The sequence below is a fragment of the Phascolarctos cinereus genome, unplaced genomic scaffold (genome assembly GCF_003287225.1).
Source record: "Phascolarctos cinereus isolate Bilbo 61053 unplaced genomic scaffold, phaCin_HiC Scaffold_1;HRSCAF=81, whole genome shotgun sequence".
In the NCBI taxonomy this organism is placed as follows: domain Eukaryota; kingdom Metazoa; phylum Chordata; class Mammalia; order Diprotodontia; family Phascolarctidae; genus Phascolarctos; species Phascolarctos cinereus.
In genome coordinates, this window is record NW_027555514.1 from 71,399,579 (window position 1) to 71,425,396 (window position 25,818).

Consider the following 25,818-nt stretch of genomic DNA (forward strand, 5'->3'; position numbering starts at 1 on the left):
TTTTTGGTCAATTTTCTATGGACATTTTATTAAGTTATTTTATTATATTCTTTCTAAATGAGGAGTGTCATTCAGTGAACATAAAACATAACTGAAAGAGCCACAATCAGATTTATGCTGATGCCCTTAAGTCTTGTTGGAGGAAAATCCATTGCAGACAAGCTGTCAACTCTAGCTTCTGTCAGGGAGGTTTATAGAGCTGAAAATTCAGAAACCAGAAACAAGCAATGTGGTGTTCATGGGAAGTTCACAGTGCTAACACAGTTTTAGAAAGGAGATAAATACTTTATATTCAAAGCTCCTCCAACTCTGTACTCAAAGTATAAAATAAAGCCTTGGTAGAGGAATGAGATTTGAGGTCTAAATCTGATGCCTGACATCTGCTTTGGGCATCAGTTTTCCTGTTTTACAAATGAGGCAGGATACCTTACCAAGTGAAAACTTATATAATTCAATGATTGATAGATAAAGAGAAATGAGTGCAAAACAATAATGTTGTCATATGTGAAATAAACTATAAGGGTTGTGATTTTTTTTCAAATGACACATTTTCATTTGTTTCTAGATTGAGACATACTTTATTCCACAAATCATTCCTGAGCACCTACTTTTCTATCTTCTAATTCACTTGAACATGTCTGTTTTCAAATATAATAATAAACCTATGGAGACATATTAGAAAAGCAATTATTTGAGCTGGTAAATTGAAACAACTCATCAATTCAGTTTTTAAATAAAGGCAAATCAATTGTTTCACTGAATTGATCAGTTGGGTTAGTAAAAAAAAATACATTGCAGCCATAATTAAGTTGAAGGTGGTATTAACACATCACTGGCAGCAAAGCGATGATGACTCAGTTTGAGATACCCTCATAACTTAGCAGCATCTCCTTATCTGAGATTCAGGCTATCCACAGTTATCACTTGATCCAGATCCTGGTGGACATTTTGCCCAGGACATTCTTTCCTTTCTTGATTACGTCAGTGCCTTTCTGATTAACAGTCTTTCTATCACACTTCCATAGTAGGGCATTCCTACGTAAATGCTGATGTTCCCCTGAAATACCCTACTCTCCCAGCTCTTCCGTCTCACTCACTGGTATGTATGACTTACTACCCAATTCATCTTCAGCTATACGCAGAGACGTTATATCCTTCCTTGAAATTGCCATCACTCAGAAGTATCACATGTCTATATTCATGATCTCTGAAATTATTTTTTCTGATCATAATCTTTTATCATTTCATCTTTCTCTATGCCTTGTAACCTCTTGCCATTTTTTGTCTTCACCAGGGCCTTCATTCCTTCTACCATCCTTTCTCAATCTGTCTCCCTTACACTGGCCACACTTCCATTTCTTCCTCATCAAGGGCCCTTGTTGAATCAAAACTGCCTCCAATTATCTCCACTCTCAAATCCATTGCTCCCTTGTCCTTTCTCAATTACATTTTTTCAAAGCCCAACTGTGGATCACATTCTCCATCTGCTTCCTTCACTTCTCTTCCTGGGCTGCCAAATGGAGCTGGAAGAATTCATAGAACTGTGTTGACTAGGTCCGTGAGAAATATATGCTATATCATCACCCAGATCATATGCATTAAACATAGGTGTTCCCAAGACTCTATCCTTGGCCTTCTTGTCTTCTTACATTATACCATCTCACTTGGTGATCTGATTCCCACAGGCTCAATTAACATCTCTAGAAAGATGACTCCCAAATTCACACATCCAGCAATAAACTCTCTCCTGAGTCCTAATGTTCCAACTGCTTTTTGAACATCTCAAACTGGATAGGCACCTCAAATTCAATATGTCCAAAAAACGAACTCATTATCTTTCCTCCCTCTCTGAATCCACCTCTCCACCAAATTTTCTATTACACTATAATTGCCGATTTTCCACTGGATTACAGCATATCTAGAAGCTTCTTTTACCTACTAGGATCTTCAAGTTTTGTTTTTTCCTCACAATTTTCAGGAGAACCCTAATAAAATTGCTATCAAGAATAAGGTCTACAAACAGGAACTATGGAAGCAAAATAATGTGAAAACATATACTGATATTTACATGTTTAATGATTTTTAAACACCTCATATGTATTGATTTAGGGTTCAAAGGTTTGAAGATGGCTCACAATATAATGGAAAAAAATAGTTTCTAAAACATTAAAATAGTACACCATAAGAACTGAATGGGTCTTACCTTTCTTAAGCTGGATATTAAGCCTCTTTCCTATTTTTTTGGTGTTATAACCACTGCTTGGAGTTGGACTAAGGACATTTTGCTGTGAGGGAGACACAGTTGGTGGCAGTTTCCCTGCCACGTTGGCACTATGAGGTAGTTGTGAGTAAGAGTCTGCTTGGTCAGCCTGATGATTCAGCCGGGGTATTCTTTGGAGTACAGGAAGTCCTGCACTATTAACACTCTTGTTATCCATATACTGTGGGTCGGGGTTGAAGCGGTTAGAATAGTAATTGTTCTTCTCACTTTGAGAGAGTTGTTCATACTGTTCTTTTTTCGCCGCAGGGACCACATGGAACCAAATGATGGGTGTACGCATGGCTTGGCGAAACATATGTTGTGCTCTGGGTTTCAAAACGAATGAAAATTAGCAAATTAAGACTGGCAGATGAGGAGCATTATGAGCATAATTAAGTAGACTAATTAAGCAACAAGAACTGACAGATATTGCTGAAATTAAAATGAAAACTAAAATACCAATAACCTATTGATCAATCAACCTCATACCTTTCGATGAAGGCAAAGATGCTGCACCAGATATGAATTACATGTCATTCTTTGGAAAAAATAAAGAATAAAATTAACTATAACTGAAGTATATTATACACTAGCTCTTGACTATGGGCCATATTAATTAACAGCTTTATGTACATCACTAAACCTCCAATGAAGTTAAATATCATCTTCAATGGAATTAAATATCATTATCCATATTTTCCAAAACAATTTTCGAATACTTAACAGTAAATTTGTAAGTATTCCAAGGAATAAAATTTTGTACAAATTTATTTAGAAATTTAAATGATAACTCTCAGTTGACTTCCTTTTGCATGCTGTAAATACATGGAAAAAGTCATAAAAAATCTAAGCGTACATCTACTTTTGATTCTTGTACGTACAGATCCAGGGCAACTGTTATTTGTCACATAATTTAAAACACTAAAAGTAGTGGGTTCCATTTTCATTACATGGTATGGTTATATTTAAACAAATTATAGTACCTCACTCTAACTCTTCAAATTGAAGTGTCTAATATTTACCTAAGCCTTCCACTCCACTGCCCACCCTGAAAAGCACCAAAGAGGAGGAAATGTTTTCTCTTTTAGACATTACTTACAAAACTATAGCAAAGATCCCCTGGAATTTAGGCTTTAAGCTTTTCTATATTGGGCTGCACCAAAGTAGGAAAACTCAGACAGCCTACAGAGCAGCTCTTTCATACTAGGATCCACAGGAGTTTTTCTTTTCTTAAGAATAACCTTTAAAAATAGCATGGAAACTCCTTAAGTAACAGATATTGTGAAAACTAGAAGAATGGTGGATTTTCCCAAGATAGTAGCAAGAATAGTAAACAAGTAGCAGAGGAGTAAAAGTGAAATGGGCCCATATTGGATTTAAGAAATGAGCCCTGCCAGTCAAAGGACATTTCACATGTAGTCTAATGGTGGTGATTATACAATTACTGTCATTGTTGCTCAGTTGTGTGTGACTCTTCATGACCCTGTGGAGCACACGATCCATGGAGTTTTATTGGCAGACACTGAAGTCATCTGCCATTTCCTTTTCCAGTGGATTAATGCTAAGACATTAATTGATTTGCCTAGGGTAACACAGCTAATAAGTATCTGAAGCCAGATTTGAACTCAGGTATTCCTCACTCTTGGACCAGCACTCTATCCACTAAGGCAATTTAGCTGCCCTGATTATATAGTAGTTTAATTAACTAAAATTTTTAAAGGCAGGTAAGGGAAAAGCATTGTTATCAGGAAGACATACTTAGTCATTTTGCTGTAAAGGTTTAAATACCTGCCCTGCAGGATATCTAAAGCTTGAAAGGGTAGATGTCTTATAGCAGGTATACTTACTGTTCAAATCTTCTGTTTCGAAGGTCTCCATCATTAATCCTGACAATGCAATCATTCTCATGAAAAAGGTTTTCTTGTTCAGCCTTACCGCCTTTTTCCAGTCGTTTCACTAATAACCCCAGGGTTCTGGAATATTAAGAATGCAATGATTATACATGCAATATCTCCTTGGTTCATATGATCCTACTCATTTAAAACCACTATGAAATTCACAAAGCTTTTCAACAGAAGGTGGGATGTCATTAACCCACTACTAGTGATTTTTCAAATGGGACTGCCATCTCATTACTTCAGGTAAGTAGTGTAACAACATCCAGAAGAACTTGTTATCTCCATCATGAACAGAACCCATTGCTAAGAATGGAAGAAGTCATTTTCTGACATATCAGAGTAACAAATTTTGGAAACAAACTATAACATTCTGTCTACAATGGACAACTGCTTGAAAAAGAGCTAGCCTGATGGCTCAGTGAATGTCACAGTGCGCAACATGTGAGAAGCATGTTTTTGTCAACACTTTTGGCAGGATTTTTGCTGTAAGCCAATTTCATGCCATGCTGAGTGGGGATGCCTCTATTAGAGAGAAAAAAAAAGATAATCAGGTACTTCTGACTTCAGCAGCCTCTAGTTAACAGGAATAGCTGGGAGAAACATACATAGCTTACTCAACTATTGGGTTTTCCTATCTGAGATGAATTCAGAGATATAAAGAAGAAATAATTTCCTGAGTTAGCATTTACATTCACTACATGCTTTACTTTCTGCATTTCAAAACACTTTATTTCTTGAAACATTAACTAGGCTAATATTTGTATTTCTATTCGAAGAGGTGACAGAATCAAGCTAAGGATTTTAAGGCAGTGGCTGATAGGAGGCCTAATGATCTTTCCCTCCAATCACTATTCAAATTACCTTAACATGCCTCCCAAGCACCCAAAAAAAGTTGGGTAAAGCTTTGAAAGATGTATCTGGAACTTACTAAGAAAAGTAAAGCATGAATTAAAAGCATATGGTGTGCAGCACTGAGTAGCTACATAGCATAGTAACTGTTGAACATAGAATCAGAAGACCTGAGTTCAAATTCTGCCTCAAATACTGACTTATTAGCTATGTGACCCAGGGCAAGTACTTAACTTCCCTCAGCCTCAATTTCCTCATCTGTAAAATAGGGGAAGTTAGACTTTAAGATCTCTTCCAGCTCAAAATGTACAATTCTATGAATTCTTCACTCATCTAATAGCTTTCTGAGTGCTGAGACACACGGAAGATTCCTTTTTGACAACTTTGCCATTTGATAACTAACAGTATTATTTGCCTAGTTGGCATTTTTGTCTATTTTTGCATTGATTTAATTACATATTTACTAAAAAAAAGTATCATTCCTATGTGGGAATTTTAAAAAATAAAATTTTTTATTATTATTTTCATAATTTGTGAAAATATTGTATGCCAGTATTACCTTTCCTGTTTCAATTATATTTCAGATAATCAATCTAAATACTCAAATTGGTAATGTTGCAAAGTGATATGGAAGTTATTGGAACCTCTTAGAAGTCAGGAAGTTCTCCAGTAGAAAACTATCTTAAAATGAAATAATATTTCATCTAAGGTTTTGCCTTTGGGGATCTTTTCTTTGATGAACATGGATTCTAGTGATCTCTTCTCCACTGCTCATTCTCATAACTCTTTGTTTATATCCTCCATGGCACTTTTCACAGTCAATTTTGCTTAATACTTATGTGCATCATAGAACCTTATTTCTCTTTTAAATTCCAGGCTCTTTAAGGTCAGAGTCTGTCCTTTACTCATCGAAGAATAGGATTAAACATTCAATAAATGGTAACTGAATGAAAAAACAAGTTTAGGGAAGTTCTTGGAATAGGGTAAGCACTTAGTAAATATTTTATTTATCTAGCTAAGTCAAACAATGTTGTCTATTGACCACATTGAGATAAATTGATCACTGTTGACAGGGATTTCATGTTGAGATTCTAGTCCATGAAAGTCACATCAAAGATGAGTCCTAATTAGTTCAAATAAGAGAGATCCATTTCAACAGAATTTCTCATTTTGTTGGCTATTTATATCACAATAACTAATAAAGCCATGGTCCAATTTTGATAAAATTTTGAACTTTACTAAAAGTTAATTAAAAATCACCTTGCTAATCCATTGCCATATATTAAAAGATAATTATAACTGATAAAAATATTTTCAAATGGGCAGATCTTCTGTGATTTTATTGATTTCACAAAACAACCATTTTAAGAATTCAAGTATTATAGATAATTTTCAGTGAATTTAATGATAAATGTAAACATTGCTAGAATCATTCACGGATAGGACCAGGATTGAAAATGGAACATCTCAAGGGAAAGGACAAAAGTGAGTGTTAACTTGAATAACCACTAAATAAATTATGTAATTGGTAGGATTCTAGAAAGATATTCACAAATTACCAGGCAAGTTTCTTAGTGCTGAATTCATTTTTGGAGAATAAAAATAAATAAATAAATCAGTCATCTCTCCAGTACCCAAAAAGAACAGATTCTCATAAAATTGATTTAAGTAAGTGGTCCTGGTATAAATCAAGGAAAGTGACCTTCAGACCTAAGCTATGATTCTATGAAAAACGAAGTGGAGAATTTGAAAAATAAAACTAGCATATTAGATACTGCTTTGCTTCTACATAGTCTTTTATAAAAACACTGAATGGCAACTACAGAGAAACGATGACACAATCAGTAAACAGGTCATGTGAAAAAGGAAAATTATAACAGAACCATTCAAATTGTAGGCTTCTTGTTCCCCAATGTATAGAGATTACTACGCTTATAAATGCCTAAAGCCATAGCATGAATTTATAAGATATTAAAAGCTACATAATCAGCTTTCTAAGTCTTGTATATTTAAATACTTTTGAATTTGTTACAGTTGTTAAGTCATTTTCAGTCATATCTGATTCTTCACGACCTCATTCAAGGATTTCTGGGCAAAAATACTGAAGCAGTTTGCCATTTTCTTCTTCAGCTCATTTTACAGATGAGGAAACTGAGACAAACAGTATTAAGTGACTTGCCCAGGGTCACACAGCTAGTAAGTATGTGAGGCCAGATTTGAACTCATGAAGATGAATATTCCTGACCCCAGGCCCCACACTCTAATCCACTGTGCCACCTACCTGCCCCAACTGTTGAGTTTAGTAAATCAATAAATATTTATTAAGCTCCTACTATGTGCCAGGCACTATGCTAACCACTGAGGATACAAAGAAAGGCAAAACACAGTCCCTGCCCTCAAGGAGCTCACAATCTAATGAGGAAAGACTATGCCTAAAAAGAAGCTGAAAAGAAAGAGTTGGAAGGAGAGAAGTTTCAGGCATGAGGCATGATGAAATCCTACAGCAGAATGGAAATTATGAGGTGGCTGCTTTGGTTCCCCTTCTTAAATGGAGAATCTGAGAGAAGCACTCCAATGTCCAGCCCCTAACCTCTCTAATCAAAGAGAACTGATAGGGATGGGGGGTACTAAGCTGCTAAGGAGGTGTGAGTTTTAGGATTGAGATTATCTTCAAGAAATGAGTTTCTGGAGAAAATGAAGAACAGAGTAATCACGTGAGAAATGATGAGTTTGGGCCATAGTACCCAGCTATTAAAACATTTTTTTCCTTTTTTTCTTTTTCTTTTTGGTAAGGCAATTGGGTTTAAGTGTCTTGCCCAGGATCACACAGCTCTAAGTGTCAAGTATCAGGGCAAATTTGAAGTTGGCTCCTCGGAACTCGAAGGCTGCAGCTCTATCCATTGCCCCACTTAGCTGCCCCAACATTTTTTCTTTAAAACCAAAATAAGATACTTTACATGTAAGCAACCATTTATTGCAAGGATTTCAACACTGGTAGAATTTTTTAAAATCTTCTTGAAAATATTTTATCTACATCATCTTATTCTTCATTTTCTATAACATGATTTTAGAGGAGTGCAAACAATGTGTTTATAATAGAAATCATTTAGTGTTCCACTGACAGTGATCATCATAATGGAGTTTGTGCTGAGATGAATCATTAATGAGAGGGGGTACTTAAAATCAACCTCAGTGATCATAGTACTACTTTGTTTAACTTCAGAAAATCCATCTCCTAGAAGTCCTTTTACTATTTAGCTAAAACATGATCTTTCAAACTAAATTTTGAACAATCATTTTCATGATATAGTAACATCATAATCCTTTTGAGGGCTATGCAATATCAATATACTAGATCAATAAATCCATTTATTAAGTGATTGCTTAATTGCCACTATTACAAAACTTTTATAAATCTCATCATATTGTTTGATATCATTTCAAAAATGATTAAACAAAGTTATAAGCTATATTTCACTTCTTCGATAATTTATCTTTCTGACTAATCTAAATAAGCCCTCATATGTCAAGACTAGAATATTATTAATCCTAACCTCTGGTAAAAACACCATAACATAGAAATTAACTACAAGTCAAACCTACCTTATCCCTCATTAAATACAATTCACAAAATCCATTGTGTTTATTGTCCAAAGTCATCATCTCAAATGCTGCAGCATTTCTCTGAGATCTCAAAACTGACCCAATTTTACAGGTAGACTGATCCCCAAGGGACACTTCACATGCTCCGAGTGTAACTAGGTAGAATGAATGAAGCTTAAGCTAGCAGCCTACTGATATCTAAATACTTGACAACACCATTAGATACAGTCTCTCAAAAACAGAATAAATTTAAAAATAAATGACTACAATCTATGAAATTACCCCCCCCTTGTTTTTTTAACTCTTTTTTTTTAATTTTTAGGCAGTTGGGGTTAAGTGACTTGCCCAGGGTCACACAGTCAGTATGCGCCAAGTATTTGGTCTGAGGCCGCATTTGAACTCAGGTCTTCCTGACTTCAGGGCTGGTGCTCTATCCACTGTGCCACCTAGCTGCCCTCCCCCCTTTTTTACTAGGTGAAATGAGATTACCAAGCCAAAAAATGAGGATCTGAAGTGAGCAGATATTTCCTTATCTCCTGTTTTCCATCTCAGTTGTTCTGCTTACTAGTGGAATCTACAAGGACTAATTTTAGAAATTCAGCCAGATATGTTAGGTGCCTCGATTTTGCACATTTTCTCCCAACAAATGAAACAAATATGCTTATTTTTGGAGGTGGTGGTTTGAGGGGAAACAAATATATACAAATCCCACTACTCAAAATTCACATAAAAGGAACTTGATCCTCTCCAATATAAATTGAAAAGTCAGTCCCCAATTATAATTGCTTACATTTAAATACCACTTTATAGTTTACAAAGCATTTGTATTCTCATATTAGGATTATGAGGAAGATAGCAAAAGAATTATCAGACCAATTTTACAGATAAAGAAATTGGGGGTCATAGGTTTAGTGACTTGCCCAAAATGGCAGAGCAGGAATTTAGAGTACTCTAAGTTCAGTGTTTTCTTTGTTCTGTTTTTCAAAGCATTACAAAGCCCCTCATACTTGGTTCTAACTTTTTCATTATTCTCTTTGTTTCTGTTGTAGTCTCCAGAGTCTCCAGATTTAACATCACAAAAGGAAAAACCGCTAAAAAATAAAAACATAAAGAGTAAAAATAAATCACTTTCTTTGGGAAACCTCTTCAATTACACACCATTAGGCGTATTCTTGATATATCTTTTATGTGTGTTGTCTTTCTTGTCAGAGCTCCTTGAGGGCATGAAGGTTCACTTTTGACTTTTTATTCCTAGTGGTCTAGGTCAGTGTCTGGCTTGCTAAATGTTTATTGATTGACTTTTTGATAAAAGAACCTAGCTAGAATACGATTGGCATAGCAGGCCAATCCAAATGACTAAAATGGTAAAGATGTAGGAAAATAAAAGATTTTTAAAAACATAAATAGAATGTAAAAGATGGAAAGATGATATAGTAGAGGCATGTGGTCAGTTAACTCTAAAATAAAATATCAAAGCAACTAAGGGCCAAAAAAAAAAAGCCATCCATTTAAGAAGCATTTCTTAAGTACCTGTTTTGTATAGAGAACCACACTGATACCATGCCATGCAAAGTGCCTGGCATATAGCACATATTTCATAAATTCCATTCTTAATATTTGATGATTGACTGATTGGCTGCTAGTGAAAACTGCACCATGAAGCTGGAGATGGGAAAGGAAAAAAGAGACCCTTTGTGTTCCCATCCAGCCTGAGGAAGAAGACTATTTTTATCCTTTCAAGACCTGTCAGAATGTCTGCCCAGCAAGTACATATTCCAAAATTATTTTGGTACATAAGTATATGGAGACATCATGTTAATAAGAACATAGGATTTGAAGTCAAGAAGACCTGCAATCATAATCTGGCTTTTATAAATAATAGCTGGCTGAACAGGAAAGGCCACTAATCAGCTCAGTGCCTCAGTTTCCTTATATGAAAATGGGAATTGTAATTCTTGTATTACATTACACCTCAAGATTATTGTAAGAATCTACCTAGACAATACAAGAAAGCACTTTGAAAATGGCAAAGTACTAAAGAAATGTGAATTTTTACTAGTTTTGCTAAAATGGGTTAAAAGCCCTCAAAAACATACACAAACATACACACACAACATGAGGGCAAAACATCCTATATGCCCTTGTTATTTTCACTTCAGCATGAATGATCATAAAATATATTAATGTAGTCATTTCAATATGCATGTATTTTCCTCAATTTCTTTTTTTTTAATTTATAAGGCATGTTTCTTCACACAAACAAAAAAAAAATCATCCCACAAAAAGCAGACCATTGAGATGCTGAATTTTTGTACTATTTTGGATGCATAATTAGAAATTTAACTGCTTAGATTATATTAAGGCTTGTACCACTATATTTTTACAAGGTTCATTAGCCTAATTATACACTTAATTAAAACAAACTCAGTCACACATGTTAACATTTTCAATCCTAAGTATAAATTACAACCAATGATAAAACTGAAAATAAGTAACAAATGTTTTATTGACATCTAAATTGACTGAGTTAGTCTGAGTTTTTCTTTGATAATGTAAACTCACCACAACTGCCACCCAGCTGTATGGAAATGATCATAATTTATCTTAATAAAAGCTGACAGAGTATAAACATCACAAATGTCTAAAAGCAGAACTCTGAATAGGCCAGAATGGCATTCAGTAACCATGGAACAGTGCACAGAACACTTCACACAGGGAGCCTGGGTAAGTCACTAAATCTGACCATGAATGAATACAGTCACTATTATATATGACAGGGACTAAAGAAATGGAACACTTCAAGGGAATTCTAGGAAATAATGAAACAAAAGTTTTCCAAAATTATTCATTACTCACAAAGAAGTAAATGAACAAGGAAACAAAAAGAAGAGAAACAATACACAATTTGTTAAGATTGAACCATATAAGATAAACGTCAAACCTATTTAATTAAAGAGATATATTAGCCCAAATTATACAATATAGCTCTCCCTCCTTTAGAAAATAGGTATGTTGAGGCACTGACAGATATGGACAGACAGACAGAGTAGCTAGTGTTGACAAATTCCATCACCCTTTAGCCAACCTGGCCAAAAGCTTTTCTTACTTAGATGTGCTGGTCCTGAGCACTATCACACAGTCTGAGCTTTAAGCCATTCCAGTGTGGTAGGACCTAGTGAGGCAAGCAGGCTGATGTTACGGCTGTCAACAAAAGCAGGGTCCACTCTGGGCCACAATGGAGCATCAGAGGAGGAGCAGAGAACATATAGGAAGCACTGTGAATGTTTACTGATGGGATCAACATTTTTATTTCATTTGAAAAACAGGCTTCTGAAAATCTGTGCAATTTAATAAAGCACAGGTATGCACTTCAACCCAAACATATCTCTAATACAGTTCAAGTCTGCCATTGTATTAGCAAGCATAATGGGTATACATTTAGGGGAAAATATTTTAATGGTTTTCTGGATTTATTTTGAACTTTTAAAGAACATAGTAGATCAACTACAGAAAAAATTTCAAATAAAAGAAATCTTCCAAAGAATGTTAGGAATAACAGTGAGATGGGATCAGTTGTGGAAAAACAGCATTTCCTGTCAAGTAAAATACCCTGTAAGAAAGTGATTATTTCAGTCTTTTCTCCCTATGTGGGTAGATAGCTTCAGGCTCAACCTCCTACAGACAGTACAAGAGAAAAGAGGAATGGTGAAAGAAAATATGCATCAAATTTTATTCTGTGAACAGCTTAGGAAAAAGAAAAAAAGTTAGGGGTGGGGAGAACAGACTCTTTAAAGTGAGTATTAAACACTTCCTCAGAGTACAAAAATAGAAAAACAATAAAAAAAGCAATTCATTGTAAGAGAAGCAGAGAATGTCCCCTAACTAATGAGAATGAGAGAATAAATATTCATAGTACATGATATCCAAAAGGAACTTCCTAATTTGAGAATGGTAGCAAAGAATACAAAAGTAACTAGGAGCCAGCTGTGGTTGCACACATAGAGAACGAGACGGATGGATCCCTTGAACTCAAAAGTTCTGAGGTGCAAGAGACCTAAAACCAAGCAGGCATGTCCCTACTAAGTATAAGCACTTAGAAGTGAGGGGTCACCAGATTTCCTAAGGAATAAGTTCCAGCTTTCTTGCTGATCAATATTAGAATTGGCCTATGAGTGGATGTTATACTCCCAGTCCGGGTAGGATAGACAGACCCAGTCTCAAAAAAAAAAAGAGGAAGAAGGAAGAGAAGGAGGAGAGGAAAGAGGAAGAGAAAGAAGAAGGAGGAAGGAGGGAGGAGGGAGAGGAAGGAGGAGGAGAAGAAGGAGGAGGAGGAGGAGAAGGAGGAGGAGGAGAAGGAGGAGGAAGAGAAGGAGGAGGAGAAGGAGGAGGAGGAGGAGGAGAAGGAGGAGGAAGAGAAGGAGGAGGAGGAGGAGGAGGAAGAGAAGGAGGAGGAAGAGAAGGAGGAGGAAGAGAAGGAGGAGGAGGAGAACAACAACAACAAAAAAAACAACAACAACAACAAGAAAACAACTATCAGTAGAAGCTGATGAGTGTTTCATGATGTCTCAAATTTTAGAGGTGAACTTAACTTAAAAAGTAAAGGGCGGGAGGGGGGAAGTACAATGCAAACTTCAACCTGGAAAATATTCTCAAAATTATCCTTAATCTATGAGAAGCGCGTCCAATCTGAACTACAGAGAGGTCACAATATTCAATGTTTTATTAAAGGTAACATTATTACAAGGAGATACAGTGATAGAAACTAACAATTAACCAAGTTTCCCTGAAAGGGCCTTGTAACAATTGTCTGAACCTGTTTCTCTCAGCTATATTCTATCTTGCAACACCACAAGGCAGTTAAGATGGTTTGTGGCTTATCCATTTATCACCAGCAACGTTTTGCATGTATCTGGGTACTTCACTTTTAAGAAAGTTGCTTCCTTTACCCAGAGGCTTGCCTTCAGTGATCGTTTGAAATGTATAGACCAAAATATAGACTGTTCAATATATACTGACAGTGTTTTGAAAACCTTCGTCAGACCTTTATTGATAATGTTTTTCTCAGGTCTTCATGGCCTTCACTAAAATACAGTCAGTATTTACTAATTCTCACTAAGAGCACTTCGCTAACACTTTTCTGTTTAAAACTATTTCTAACTTGCCACTTCCTTTAAAGAAAAAGATGGTAATAGAATGTTATAATTATGGGTACCTGGTTATTTTAAAATTCATATCTATAGATGGCAAAAAATATTTCTTTGTTTTATATGAATCTTGGACATCATAAGTCAGAAAGTTAGCAGGTGAGGCCTGGAACACATTTGATATCACAATTTTGAAGGAAGATCAAAGACCAATATTTGAAGCAGAATATGTCTAAGAACAAGGGTTAAGACAGACCTTGTTGCTTTTACTGGGAAGAGGTAGGAAGATGTAGGGCAAGATGAATATAATGGAAAATTATTGTTATAAGAAATGCATGAGGAATTTAGAGAAAAATGAAAATATTTCCATGACAATAATACTACAAATAAGAATAACAGTAAAAGAGAGTCAAACTTAGATCCACTGAAAAGACCAACATCATCCATCCATCTGCATCCCTCCCTCCAAACACACACCCCACTGATGAGATATGGAACTATGGATGCTGAATGTTACATATTCTGTAAAATATGGATGTTCGGTTGGTTGAATTTTCTTAGTTTTATTTTATTTTTTGTTCCAGGTGAAGGTTTAAGGAGGAAATATATATTTAGCAAGTGATTAAATAACGGAGGTATCGGTAAAACAGACAAACAAAAGGAAGTATGTGTCACACTATGTCTATTAGCTATCAATAATGGGCTGATTGATAAGGTCTATCAGAGGCTATTGTGTTAGGTCAAAGACAGACATTTGTGTCTTAGTTTCTTTTAATCTAGAAAGCAGGATGACATGTTAGATTTTGAGGGAAGCTCTACTTCCCTCTTTCCTCTGGGATTTCCTCAATTTCTTTTTTTATTAATACTCAAGGCCATAGATTATCCAACAATGGTTTGGTATAGTCACAGTGACTGAGGGCTATGTTTTTTACTTACTTCCTTAGACATTACCACTGTCCATAACCTTAAGGACTTTGTAACCCCAAGAAAACAATGATCATAATATCCACAAGAACAGGACTGAGTCCTTGGAAAAATGAGCATGGTATAACTATAAAGTAATAAGTAATGAATATTTTTTATCTTTAATGAGAAATCAAGAAACAGCAACAAGAAAAAAAGAGGTGTTTTAAGTTCTTATATTTTGTGATTCTAAATGTGACACAATAATCTCTTTAGTACATCTCAAACAGGCAATGTAAAATTTAAGTTATCTTATTTTTAGCTCTGCCAAAGGGTACTTGAAATTATAAATAATGAGATTGGCTCACCAATAAGACAATGTGTTGGGCAAGCAGAACAGTATTTTGCACTGTAAAATCCCTGTTTGGGTCTGGCACATACTGACTTAATTTAGATGGGATTTTTAAGATTAGCAATAATTTGTTTTACTAGTTGGTATGGTCAAATAAGGATTAGACAAGCTGCTTTTCCCTTCCCCACTGATCTGCATTAATTTTATTCTATCCATGAAAGGAATAGAAAATATTAGGGGAAATATAGAGAATAGCCATAAATCTAGCCCAAATTTAGCAGAGTTTCTTAAAAGATTAATCTATATCCTTCCATGTAAAAAAAAAGATTTCTTGTATTACTCTGCTCTTGGTCAATCCAAATGATTTCCAAACATAACTTTATCAGCTAATTATGAAAAAAAAAATCAAAGCCGTTACCACACTGTAAATATTACAGTATCACCATACCTTCTCTATTCTCTACTATATCCAGGAAAACATGATATTTCTATCTACTATCTAAGCTAGAGAATCCAGAACAGACAACCCAACCTTGGGTAAAGCTATAATAAAATTATATAATGAATTCTACTTTCCAAGGGACTAAAAATTATATTTACCATGTCAAATACATTGCTTCTAGAGATCATGGTAATTATTCAGGAATATTTTTAAATTCTTTTTTAAGCAATTAGGAAGCATAAATGAGCATGAATTATGTGAATATTATGAAAATTTGTCTGATGTTTCAGCTCTTTCCTACAAAGCCTCTGATACTATTTTTATTTTCATCGCCCAACAACAGATTGAACTATAATTCTCATGACTCAGAAGCACTTAAAGTAATATTATTTTTCTTCTGAGGTAGGAAATAGGGGAGAAAAAGAAATTAAGGAAATTTTTTTTATTAAAATGTGATTACAAACCATAAACTATGTTTCTTATACGTAATAGCTAATAATAGCTAGCATTTATATAGCAATTTAAGGCTTGCAAAGGGCTTTATTCATTAACTCACTTGAGCCTCACAGCAGCCCTCGGAGGTAAGTGCTATTATTGTCCCCATTTCAAAATGAGGAAACTGAGGCTAGGAGATGATGTGACTCTAAGTTCAAGGATAAAAACTCTAAGTTCAAGAGTCAATAAGCTGTACCAACTATCTGACTTACATATTCATGTATAAAAATTATACAATATATTCCTCTTGAGAGCTAAAGTGTGCAAAGGGAGAATCACTAAACTTAAATCAGTCAAAACATGTCCTTTGTCTGCATTGAGGTAGTTCCTCTAGGGAGAAAATGCTAGAGTGAAGGGGCACAACAGGTTTAAATGTCTTTATAAAATCCACCTAGCACAGAATATTTATCAATAGTATTTGATAAAGATTTTTTAAAAATTTAAACTCACTTGTGTTTTTGGAAAATTCTGTGAACAGCAAGAAAGAATTCAGAATGTTTCGAAAACCATGTCAATAAACATTCACTAAGTGCTTAGTATCTGTCATTTTCATGAACTTACTTTTCACTGATTAAGAAATTAGGTAATAAACTAACATCAATTACCATTGTATAAAATTGTGAGATTGGAGGTAAGGGAAGACCATAGAGTATGTTCCATGATGTTAAGGACATTAGTAATACAGGTGACTTGGTTTTGATCCTTAAAATCAATTATAGAAAAAAAGAGTAAAGAACTGGAATAATTAACCAGATAACATTTTTTTAAAAGAATTTAACTCAATTTGGGGAATACTTTAGGGAAAAGTGTTTTTGTTGGCTAAATTCTTCTAGGTAATTGTCTAATTTCTTTACATCACTTTGCCAGTCCGTCTGGAGTTCTGATTTTCACATCTATTGTCAATTTAGCAGAAAATATTCCATCAGTTATGTAGAATGTTTGTAGAAATTATAATGAACAATAAATTCATTAGTATAATTTGAAGGAAATGCATGATGAGCTTGTGTACCTGCAAATCATGCCTAAATGCATTCCCTAATTATGATGTACATACAGGAATAGATTAACAGTGGCCACAAAATTTAAATGGTTTATATTAAGAACATGCTAAACCAACTCCATACATTTTAGCATAAGCTAAGATAAAACACTTCATGTTATGATTCAATTAAAATCCTACACAATACATTACCTTCCGCCTCGAGCACTGAAAGGCACTACATGGATTCCCAGAGGCCCTCCATCGTTGGAGACTTCTACGAGCTTTACCATATCACTGTGAGACAATGATGAATGAGGGAACATGAACATGTACTGTAAACAAACCAAAAAAAAAACACAAAACAAAAAAAGGAAAAGGAAAAAAAGAAAAGAAAAGCAAACCACAACACAACAAAGATACCCACCAAACATACAACATCAATATTCCAGAACGTGAGCAATGGTGATGAAGGCAACAGTAAACACTACATACCTGAATATTAGTCTGATGGCATGAAAGAAGAGCAATCATCAGAAATAACTATATTAAATAATGCCAAACTAATATTTCTGATGGATTTTATCCTGTCTGGGAATAATGAAAGAAATTACACTACCCTGAACCAATAGTGGATTTCAACCCAATTTACCAGCCTATGTGGCTACTTTGGCCATTTTCAAGAGCGTTTAGAATTTTTAAGACTTTATCTCCCAAATTGCTCCAAGTGCACATGTTACTTTTCCCACAGGAAACAATATAACAAACATAGGTATTGACTTACAAGGCTACCTCATACTCTAAAGAAATGGCCTAGTGTAGCCTTTAAAAAATATTAAAGAAATAAGCTTCAGAAGGTTTGATGTTGCTTTTGACACAAATTCTTTATCAATGTATATTTTGAGCAGGGATAGAGACTGGAATAGGACCTGTGATTTCACTTATATAGGGTTAATTCTCTCTACCAATGCAGTTTGGCACCTTCTTTAGCAGGATATAGCTTTACGGAGTTACCTAGAGCACAGAGATGTTAAGTGGTTTGCCTGCAAAAACACAGCCAATCAATGTCAAGGGTAAGAACTGCACATAACTCTCCCTTAAGTTGGAACTAACTCTATTCATTGTCCCATAAGTCTTCTCATCCATAAAGTAATAGCAACAATATTTATAAAATGCTTTAAACTTTATAAAACATTTTCTCTACAATAGCCTTATGAAGCAGGTCATATAATTTTTATTGTACCCATTTATGGATTAAAAAAAAATCAAAGAAATAGAGTGATTTGTCTATGGTCATAAACCTTATAAGCTAGGATTTGAACCCATATCCAGGACTACTACTAATGAAATGTTGCTGCCACTAGCTAGACAAATTTCAAGGGTTAAAAATATATATATAGATTTTGATGATGTAAAACTTTTGCTGGTTTATCATGCTCCCCTGGCTCCTTAGAGGTGGATGACCCTCAGGGTTCTTTAACATCCCTCTTCTGTCTCAGTGTCCTTTTTCTTGCTTATCTCAAAAACTCACATGACTTCAGGTGGCATCTCTATATATTTGACTCCCAAATCTTTCTATTACACCAACATCTCTTGATAGTTCCAAACACATTTTCCATCTTCCTTCCAGATATCATATATCCTATGTCATACTCCAGATAAGCTATTCTAATCTGAATTATTGTGATCATATCTAGAACCACTGTTCCCTTTAATTTCTCTATTCCTATTTAAAAGCACCTATCCTTCCATTATCTCTAGTTCAGAACATTTAAGTACTTTTTGACTCTTTCTGCTCCTTCATACCAAACAGCAGATATTTTGAAACAGAAAAGATAAGACCCAGAAATTGACTTGTTTCTGAGATGAATGTAATCACTTTATCTGGCCAGCCATTTCTTATACTATTACTCCTTTTCATATTGTGCTACATTGCAGAAAAACCGGACTATCCTCTGTCTTCTGTTTCTTCCCTTTAGCTCACACTACCCCAATACCTAGAATGTATCTTTCCTCTTCTCCCCTAACCCTCAACTCTTTTAAGCTTCTCAATTACTACAAGAGTCAATTTAGATCCTCTTTCATCCACAAAAACTCCCACGTCCACCTTACCACTACCCCATGCAGGTGAAAGTACTCTCCAGTCTCTTAAATTTGTCAAAATATTTACCCCCACTTAACACAATGGCAGCAAAACATAGATTGTGGCAGGTTACACACACACAAAAAAAATTAGGGTTCAACTTTGAATTGAATAGCCATCCAGGATTATGATTTAATGTCTATCAGTCCTAGGTAAGTCACAATCTCTGTGGGCCTCAGTGTTCATCTGTAAAATGAGAAATTTGTTCATCTTTAAGGTCAATTCAATTTCTAGCTCTATTTTGATAATGACAATATTTAAGTCATTTAAGCTATTACCCTTACTAATATATTATTAGTATATAAGCTTCACTGTAAGCTTAATTCATTAGGAGGTAAAATGGGGACTTCTCCATAATACTTATTAAATCAGTCTTTCATTCTCCTTTTGAAGTCTGCTTGCATTTGTCTCTTCAATTTCTTCATATCTTTTCCCCCTGAAGGTTATTTAGGGATTTTTTTTTAAAATTACTGTTATAAAGGGGTCCTAAGTGATGCTGTTTTTAAACTAACATTGACATGAAATGCTACAATTTACACTTTACCCAAATATTTTGAAGAACTTAAAATGGTCATTTAATAAAAACTAATGTGACATTAATTTGTGTTAATAGAAGTATAACATACAGGAAAATGAAGGGGAGTGTTGAACCACACTAACATTCTCAGCTGGAATGGAAAATATGATATACAGGTATTAAGGTGGTAACAGGACTTGAAATCACACCACAGGAGGGAATTTGTGGGTTTTAGTCTGAAAAGGGTATGATTTAGAAAGGACAAGATTAATATCTCTAAATATCTAATGACTATTTTGCAGAATTTTTGGCTATAGCAACTCGAAAAAAGACTATACGCTAACCTACAAAAGCATCCCAAGCTGCATTGGTGGATACAGTACCTATGCCCATGAAATCAGAGATCATTGAAGACAATCAGGCAGATTAGAGCTTGGACTTTATATGTTTGGTTCTCTAAGAGAGAACTCAAAACAATGGCTGCAAGTTGCAGGGAAACAGATTTCAGCTCCAAAAATAGGAAAGACTTTTCTTATTAAGAACTAGTAGTACAGAAGTGAATAGATAGATGACCATAGTGGATTCTTCCAATGGATGATTCCATGAATTTGGCAATGGTCATACAATTTAGCATTAGGCTTTGAAATGTAAATTCCCTTCCTTTTGATTTTCATAGTTTCTAAAAGTTTAAAATAGTCTTAAGTTTATAATATACAAACTGTATACTAATATTGTAAATATACTAATATAATAAACATAAGTGCGTAACTTAGGCGAGCATTTGAATACTTATATTATGTATAGGAGATATATTTATGCATGCAAATTATTAAATTCATCTTCCATTTATGAAGACTGAAACACAAACATAAAATTTGCTCTCTACAATGAAGAGAATAATTAGCTTAAAATGTTGGAGTCCAAATTAATTTAAAAAAAGGGGGTATCTCCTCTCTCTCTCTCTCTCTCTCTCTCTCTCTCTCTCTCTCTCTCTCTCTCTCTCTCTCTCTCTCTATATATATATATATATATATATATATATATATATACACACATACATTTTATTTCTATAAATTACCTTAATTCTTAAAGCCAAGAGAACATAATTTTATCTAACATTAAATCAAAAGATTTTACTCACTCTTGATAAGATATATTTTATAGGTGATTTTCCATAATGTATTTTAATTTCTGAGAAACTCTTAATTTTCTTTCATTGAAAGAAATACACATATATGATATTCTTATATAATCACTATTCAAAATCTGCTTTACTATATTAGGTAACTATTAAGTTAAGAAGAGAGTTCTTAACCTTAATGTACTCCTTTCATTGATCACCATGATAAAGCACTCATTCCTATGATTTTTGTATTAAACTACTTCTATACTTAACACATTTTGGCTGTGTTTGGACTAAATAATTGGTATGATATCCTCTGTTGTTTAATTATTGCCTTGTGATTGCCTATATTTACAACTATATAAACACATATAGATATACTAACTCAGAAGACACTTTCTTCCATATGATTAAAAAAATATACAGTTGGAAAATTAAAAATTCAGTGAAACCAATTATTTGTGATTCATCATGGAATATCCTTTATTCCCATCTGATGTTTACTACAAAGGATTGCTTGCTATATACCTCAACATAGTAAATTGTCCCAAGTGACATCAAACCAGATAATATGTATAATCTGAGCTTAAATCACATAAAATATCAATGTCACAAAAGTATGATACTACCATGAAGGTACTAGCTTCTATCACAAATTAGCTTACAATCCCTGTTATTAATTAAATCATAAATCAGGTGATATCTTTTCTCCCCACTCACCTACTGAAAATCCTAGGGATATACAGTTTCCCCAGATTTGGGAAGCAGAAGAAGAATTCAAGCTGAATCACTAATTACATTAAAACTATCATATCTTGCATGTACAGTGGTGATGTATTCAAAGGCTTTTATACAGTTTAATGGGGGGAAGCAAAAGGAGAAAATTATAACATAATGGTACCAAATCAGTTTAGAATAGGATATATGTTAATATGACTAATAACTTTGAAGCAAATACTATTACATGTCAATAAAAATATTTGTTAATATATGAAGAGTATGTATATCTGAAGACTATATATATATATGAATATTCATGACTATTATACTACATTCAATTCACATTTTTGATACCAACAATGAGAGAATTCTATAAACAAAGAAATGCACTTTAAGAAAATAAATGATTCATCTATTTCTCATGAAAACAAAATAAATTTCATGCAATACTTTTTGCAAGTGATACACTGATATGAATGATGCTAGGTATATTCTATACAATTAATGGCATTAGTTACTTACTCCAGGGAAAGATTAGTGGTATTCTCCAAACCAGTATCAGCATGTCCAACTGGTTCTACACGGCTATTGTCCTCCTCTGTCCCATCTTCATCCTGGAGAGACAAATAGATTGGAGGTACATCACTTAAATTACAAGCATGAATTCCATGATTCACAGTTTGAACCCCACAAAACCTTAATTCAGTAAGTACTAGGAGGATATCTGTACAGTATATCAAGACAAACCAGTCTTCAATAATAAAATGGGGATGAGGACAAAATGTTCTCCCATTTTGTTCAGTGCACGTTTCTTAGTTCCAGCATCTTTTGCCTACCAAATATAAGAAATCTGCTCTAAATCCAAATGGTTATCCTATCAAATTTCAAATGAACTGTACAATTTCCTTAATAGTTGTGTAGAAATATTGTTCAATCCATCAAAGTCAGAATAATTTTGATTCTGAGAAATTTTGTCAGTAGAGTTCTTCATATTATCAGTACCATATTGGAGGTAGCAGATCATCTTGGCAAAAATGAACCATTTACAACTAAGATAAATACAAGGCTAAATTTTTCATCATATTGCAGAAACTGAGTAAATTTTTTATCTCTTCCCCAAATGACAGCCTCCATAGAGATATCTCAGTACTACATGAAATCAATATGAGAAGTATATCACTAAAAATGGCAGCTAAGTGGCATAGAGGATAGGGTGCCAAGGCTGAAGTCAGGATGACCTGAGTTCAAATTCAGCCTCTGACACTCACTACTGTATTACCCTAAGCAAATCACTTAACCTCTGTATGCCTCAGTTTCCTAAGATGAAATAGAGATAATAATAGTACCTACTTCATAAGGCTGTTGTAAGGATCAAATGAGATCAAATGGGATAATATGTAAAATTTGCTTAGCAGAATGCCAAGCACATAATAGTAAGTGCCAGGCACTGTGCTAACCTATTTAAATGTCAGCTGTTGCTATTGGATTAATGTTAAGATAGCTCATGTAATGCATGACAATAACTGGAATATATTCAGTTTGCAAAATACAATGTTCAACAGAACCTTATCATAAAGGTGAGACAGGCTGTGAAGATAATTATATAATAATTGATTTGTTCTATTTCCAGGTAAGCTCAGAATGGAAACACAAACACTTACATACACACACACACATGCATGTACATACATACATATTACTTGTTAGGCTTATTTTTTATGCACAACTTGGGAATATATTTTCAAATTTACATCTATATTATTTAAACTATTTCTAAAAAGAGTAACACTCTATTGTTTAATGTGAATTTATACATTTAATTATGTATGTCATCAGCTATGAGTTCAGTACCGTGTCAAACAATATATTTCATTGTTGAAGGGATATTAAAGCAAGGCAGAGGCCGTCAATAACATCCAATTGACATTTCCTCTGAGCATTTGGGGAAAAAAAAAGGAGGTTGTATGCAAGAAGATTTCTAACCAGTATAGATACGCAATGTCCCTGCCTTCCCCGCCATGGCAAGGCTCCACACGAAGCCAGCCTCTTTGAGGACTGATAATCCTGTGTTCTGAGAGGCTCTAATATGCACTTCTTAGTCATTTATCTCATTTAAACAACTCACAAGAAATACATTTCAAAGGTTAACCAGCATCTTGAACCTGCCTAAGACTGACATTATGAATGTAAACAAGAACCCTAAATGTGAGGGGGAAAGCAGAGTTGTTTATAAACCAGACATAAAAGATGGTTTAGCAAGCTAAAGAAATTTGGTAACAGGTTACATTAATAATCCATGTCTCCCAGAAACATTATTGACAAACATGCAAGCATTTACTACAGTCACCTTTGAACCGGATGAAACCCCGAAGAGCCACTCAGGATATAGCAATAAAAATGAAACGTCCAAAACTACTGTGATCAAATAATGAGCGATCATTTACAGATAAGCTGTTCCCACATCTAATATCAGGTTCCCATGAGCTTGTGTAGTAGGATTCCACATGTCTAAGTAGGGTGCTCAATTGAGTAGCTTAACATTTACTAGCCTGAGGCTGAGCTACAGTTGCTATGAGAACCAGAACTCTGAATTTCCTGACTTTGGGATGTGTAAATAGCATCAGCCCTACTGCTTGCCTTACTGGGATGTCTGGCACTTAGGATTTTTTTTTAAGAGAGATGTGACTGAACATGTAGTCACTTACAATGAAAGGTGTATATTTAAGCCTAGCTTCTTTAAATTTTCTTTGTTGTCCTCACCCATAATTGAATTGGTACAGGAAACTCTTGAGCAAACAGAAAATACACCAGCAGACCTGCTGGAGTGTATAGAGTGTCAGGCCTGGAATTAAGAAGATCTAAGTTTCTTTTTTGTTTTGGGGGGATTTTTTATTTTTAGGCAATTAGGGGTAAGTGACTTGCCCAGGGTCACACAGCTAGTACGTGTCAAGTGTTTGGTCTGAGGCTGGATTTAAACTCAGGTCCTTCTAACTTCAGGGATGGTGCTCTATCCACTGCACCACCTAGCTGCCCCAGAAGACATAAGTTCTAATCTAGGCTCAGATATTTACTAGTTGGGTGACCCTGGGCAAGTCACTTAACACTTGTTTGTCTCAATTTCCTCATCTGTAAAATGTAATAATTGCATCTAACTCCCACAATTATTTTGAGAATCACATGAGACAACTGTAAGGCATTTAGCACAGTGTCTGGGACAGAGCAGGTGCTAGATGTCTGGGACAGAGCAGGTGCTAGATAAATGTTAATTTATTGAACATGTTGTTTTCCTGAGTCTACTTATTTTGCTTTGCTTTGGTTTACATAAGCCTTTCCACATTAATCATATTCATTATTTCTTATAGCACAATAATATTACATTTCACTCATATGCCAGAATTTATTGAGCTATTCTTTTTATTATTATATGACACTTCACATAATCATCTAAATTCTAGAAAATATATAAAGATTCTATCAGCCTCCAGAGCTATATAGTGATTTTTCATTTTTATAACAAATTTGATTAATATATTTTGGTTTTGTATCTACATTTCCCACTACTATATCACTCTCCCCAGTTCCTCCGAAAACCATTCTTCATAGGAAAGAATCAGAAAATAATAATAAAGAGTAAAGAGCAAGAAAAAAGTTAAAAATGCCAAACTAATCAAGCCTGAAGTTATATGGAGTGTTCCACATCCATGGACCCCCACATATGCAAAGAAGTGGGTGGAGAGAAACAGGGAGGAGGCGTCTTCTTATATTTCTTCACTGGGGCCAAGCTTAATCATTATAATTTCACAGGACTTGTTTTCAATTTTGTTTTCATCTTTTTTTTTCTATTTTCATTGCTATAGTCTTTGCATAATGTTTTCTTGTATCTTCTTCATTTTCCTTGAGTTTGGGGAAGTCTTTTTATGCTTTTCCATGTTAATCACATATATCACTTTTTTATAGCTTAGGATTATTCCATTTCATTTTTGCATCAGAATTTGTTTGGTTATTTCCCAAGTTATGGGAATTTTTTTTCCCCATTTCATCACTACGACAAAAAGTGATGTTATAAATATTCTGGAATGACCTTCTTGATCACTACCACAAAAAGTATGGACATTTTAGTCACTTTCCTTGTAAAATTTCATGTTGTTTTCCATAATCTCCCAACTCCACCAATAATATATTCGTGTACCCATCTTTGTACAACCCATCCTACATGGACTGTTCCCATCTCTTATCTTTGCAGATCGGTTGCTTGTGAGGTGATGACCTGAGGGCTTTTACTTGAATTTCTCTTATCAGTAGTAGTTTAGGGCATTATTTCATATAGCTAATAGTCTGCAATTCTTCTTTTGAAAACTGTTTATCCACATGATAATAAATTGCTGGCATG

At 34.5% G+C, this 25,818-nt stretch overlaps 1 protein-coding gene across 14 annotated transcripts in view; it reads right to left on the reverse strand.

Annotated features, from left to right (window-relative positions):
• Positions 1-25,818, reverse strand: part of PARD3 (par-3 family cell polarity regulator) — a 715,544-nt gene that overhangs the window by 294,301 nt on the left and 395,425 nt on the right. For 13 of the 14 annotated variants that reach the window (XM_020990444.2, XM_020990445.2, XM_020990437.2 and 10 more), the window contains 4 exons: positions 21,951-22,042; positions 17,139-17,222; positions 4,108-4,233; positions 2,204-2,586 (listed from right to left, as the gene is read on the reverse strand). In XM_020990444.2, the coding sequence (XP_020846103.1) occupies positions 2,204-2,586; positions 4,108-4,233; positions 17,139-17,222; positions 21,951-22,042 (685 nt within the window). The remainder of the gene's footprint in view (positions 1-2,203; positions 2,587-4,107; positions 4,234-17,138; positions 17,223-21,950; positions 22,043-25,818) is intronic. The other variant, XM_020990434.2, reaches the window with a different exon arrangement.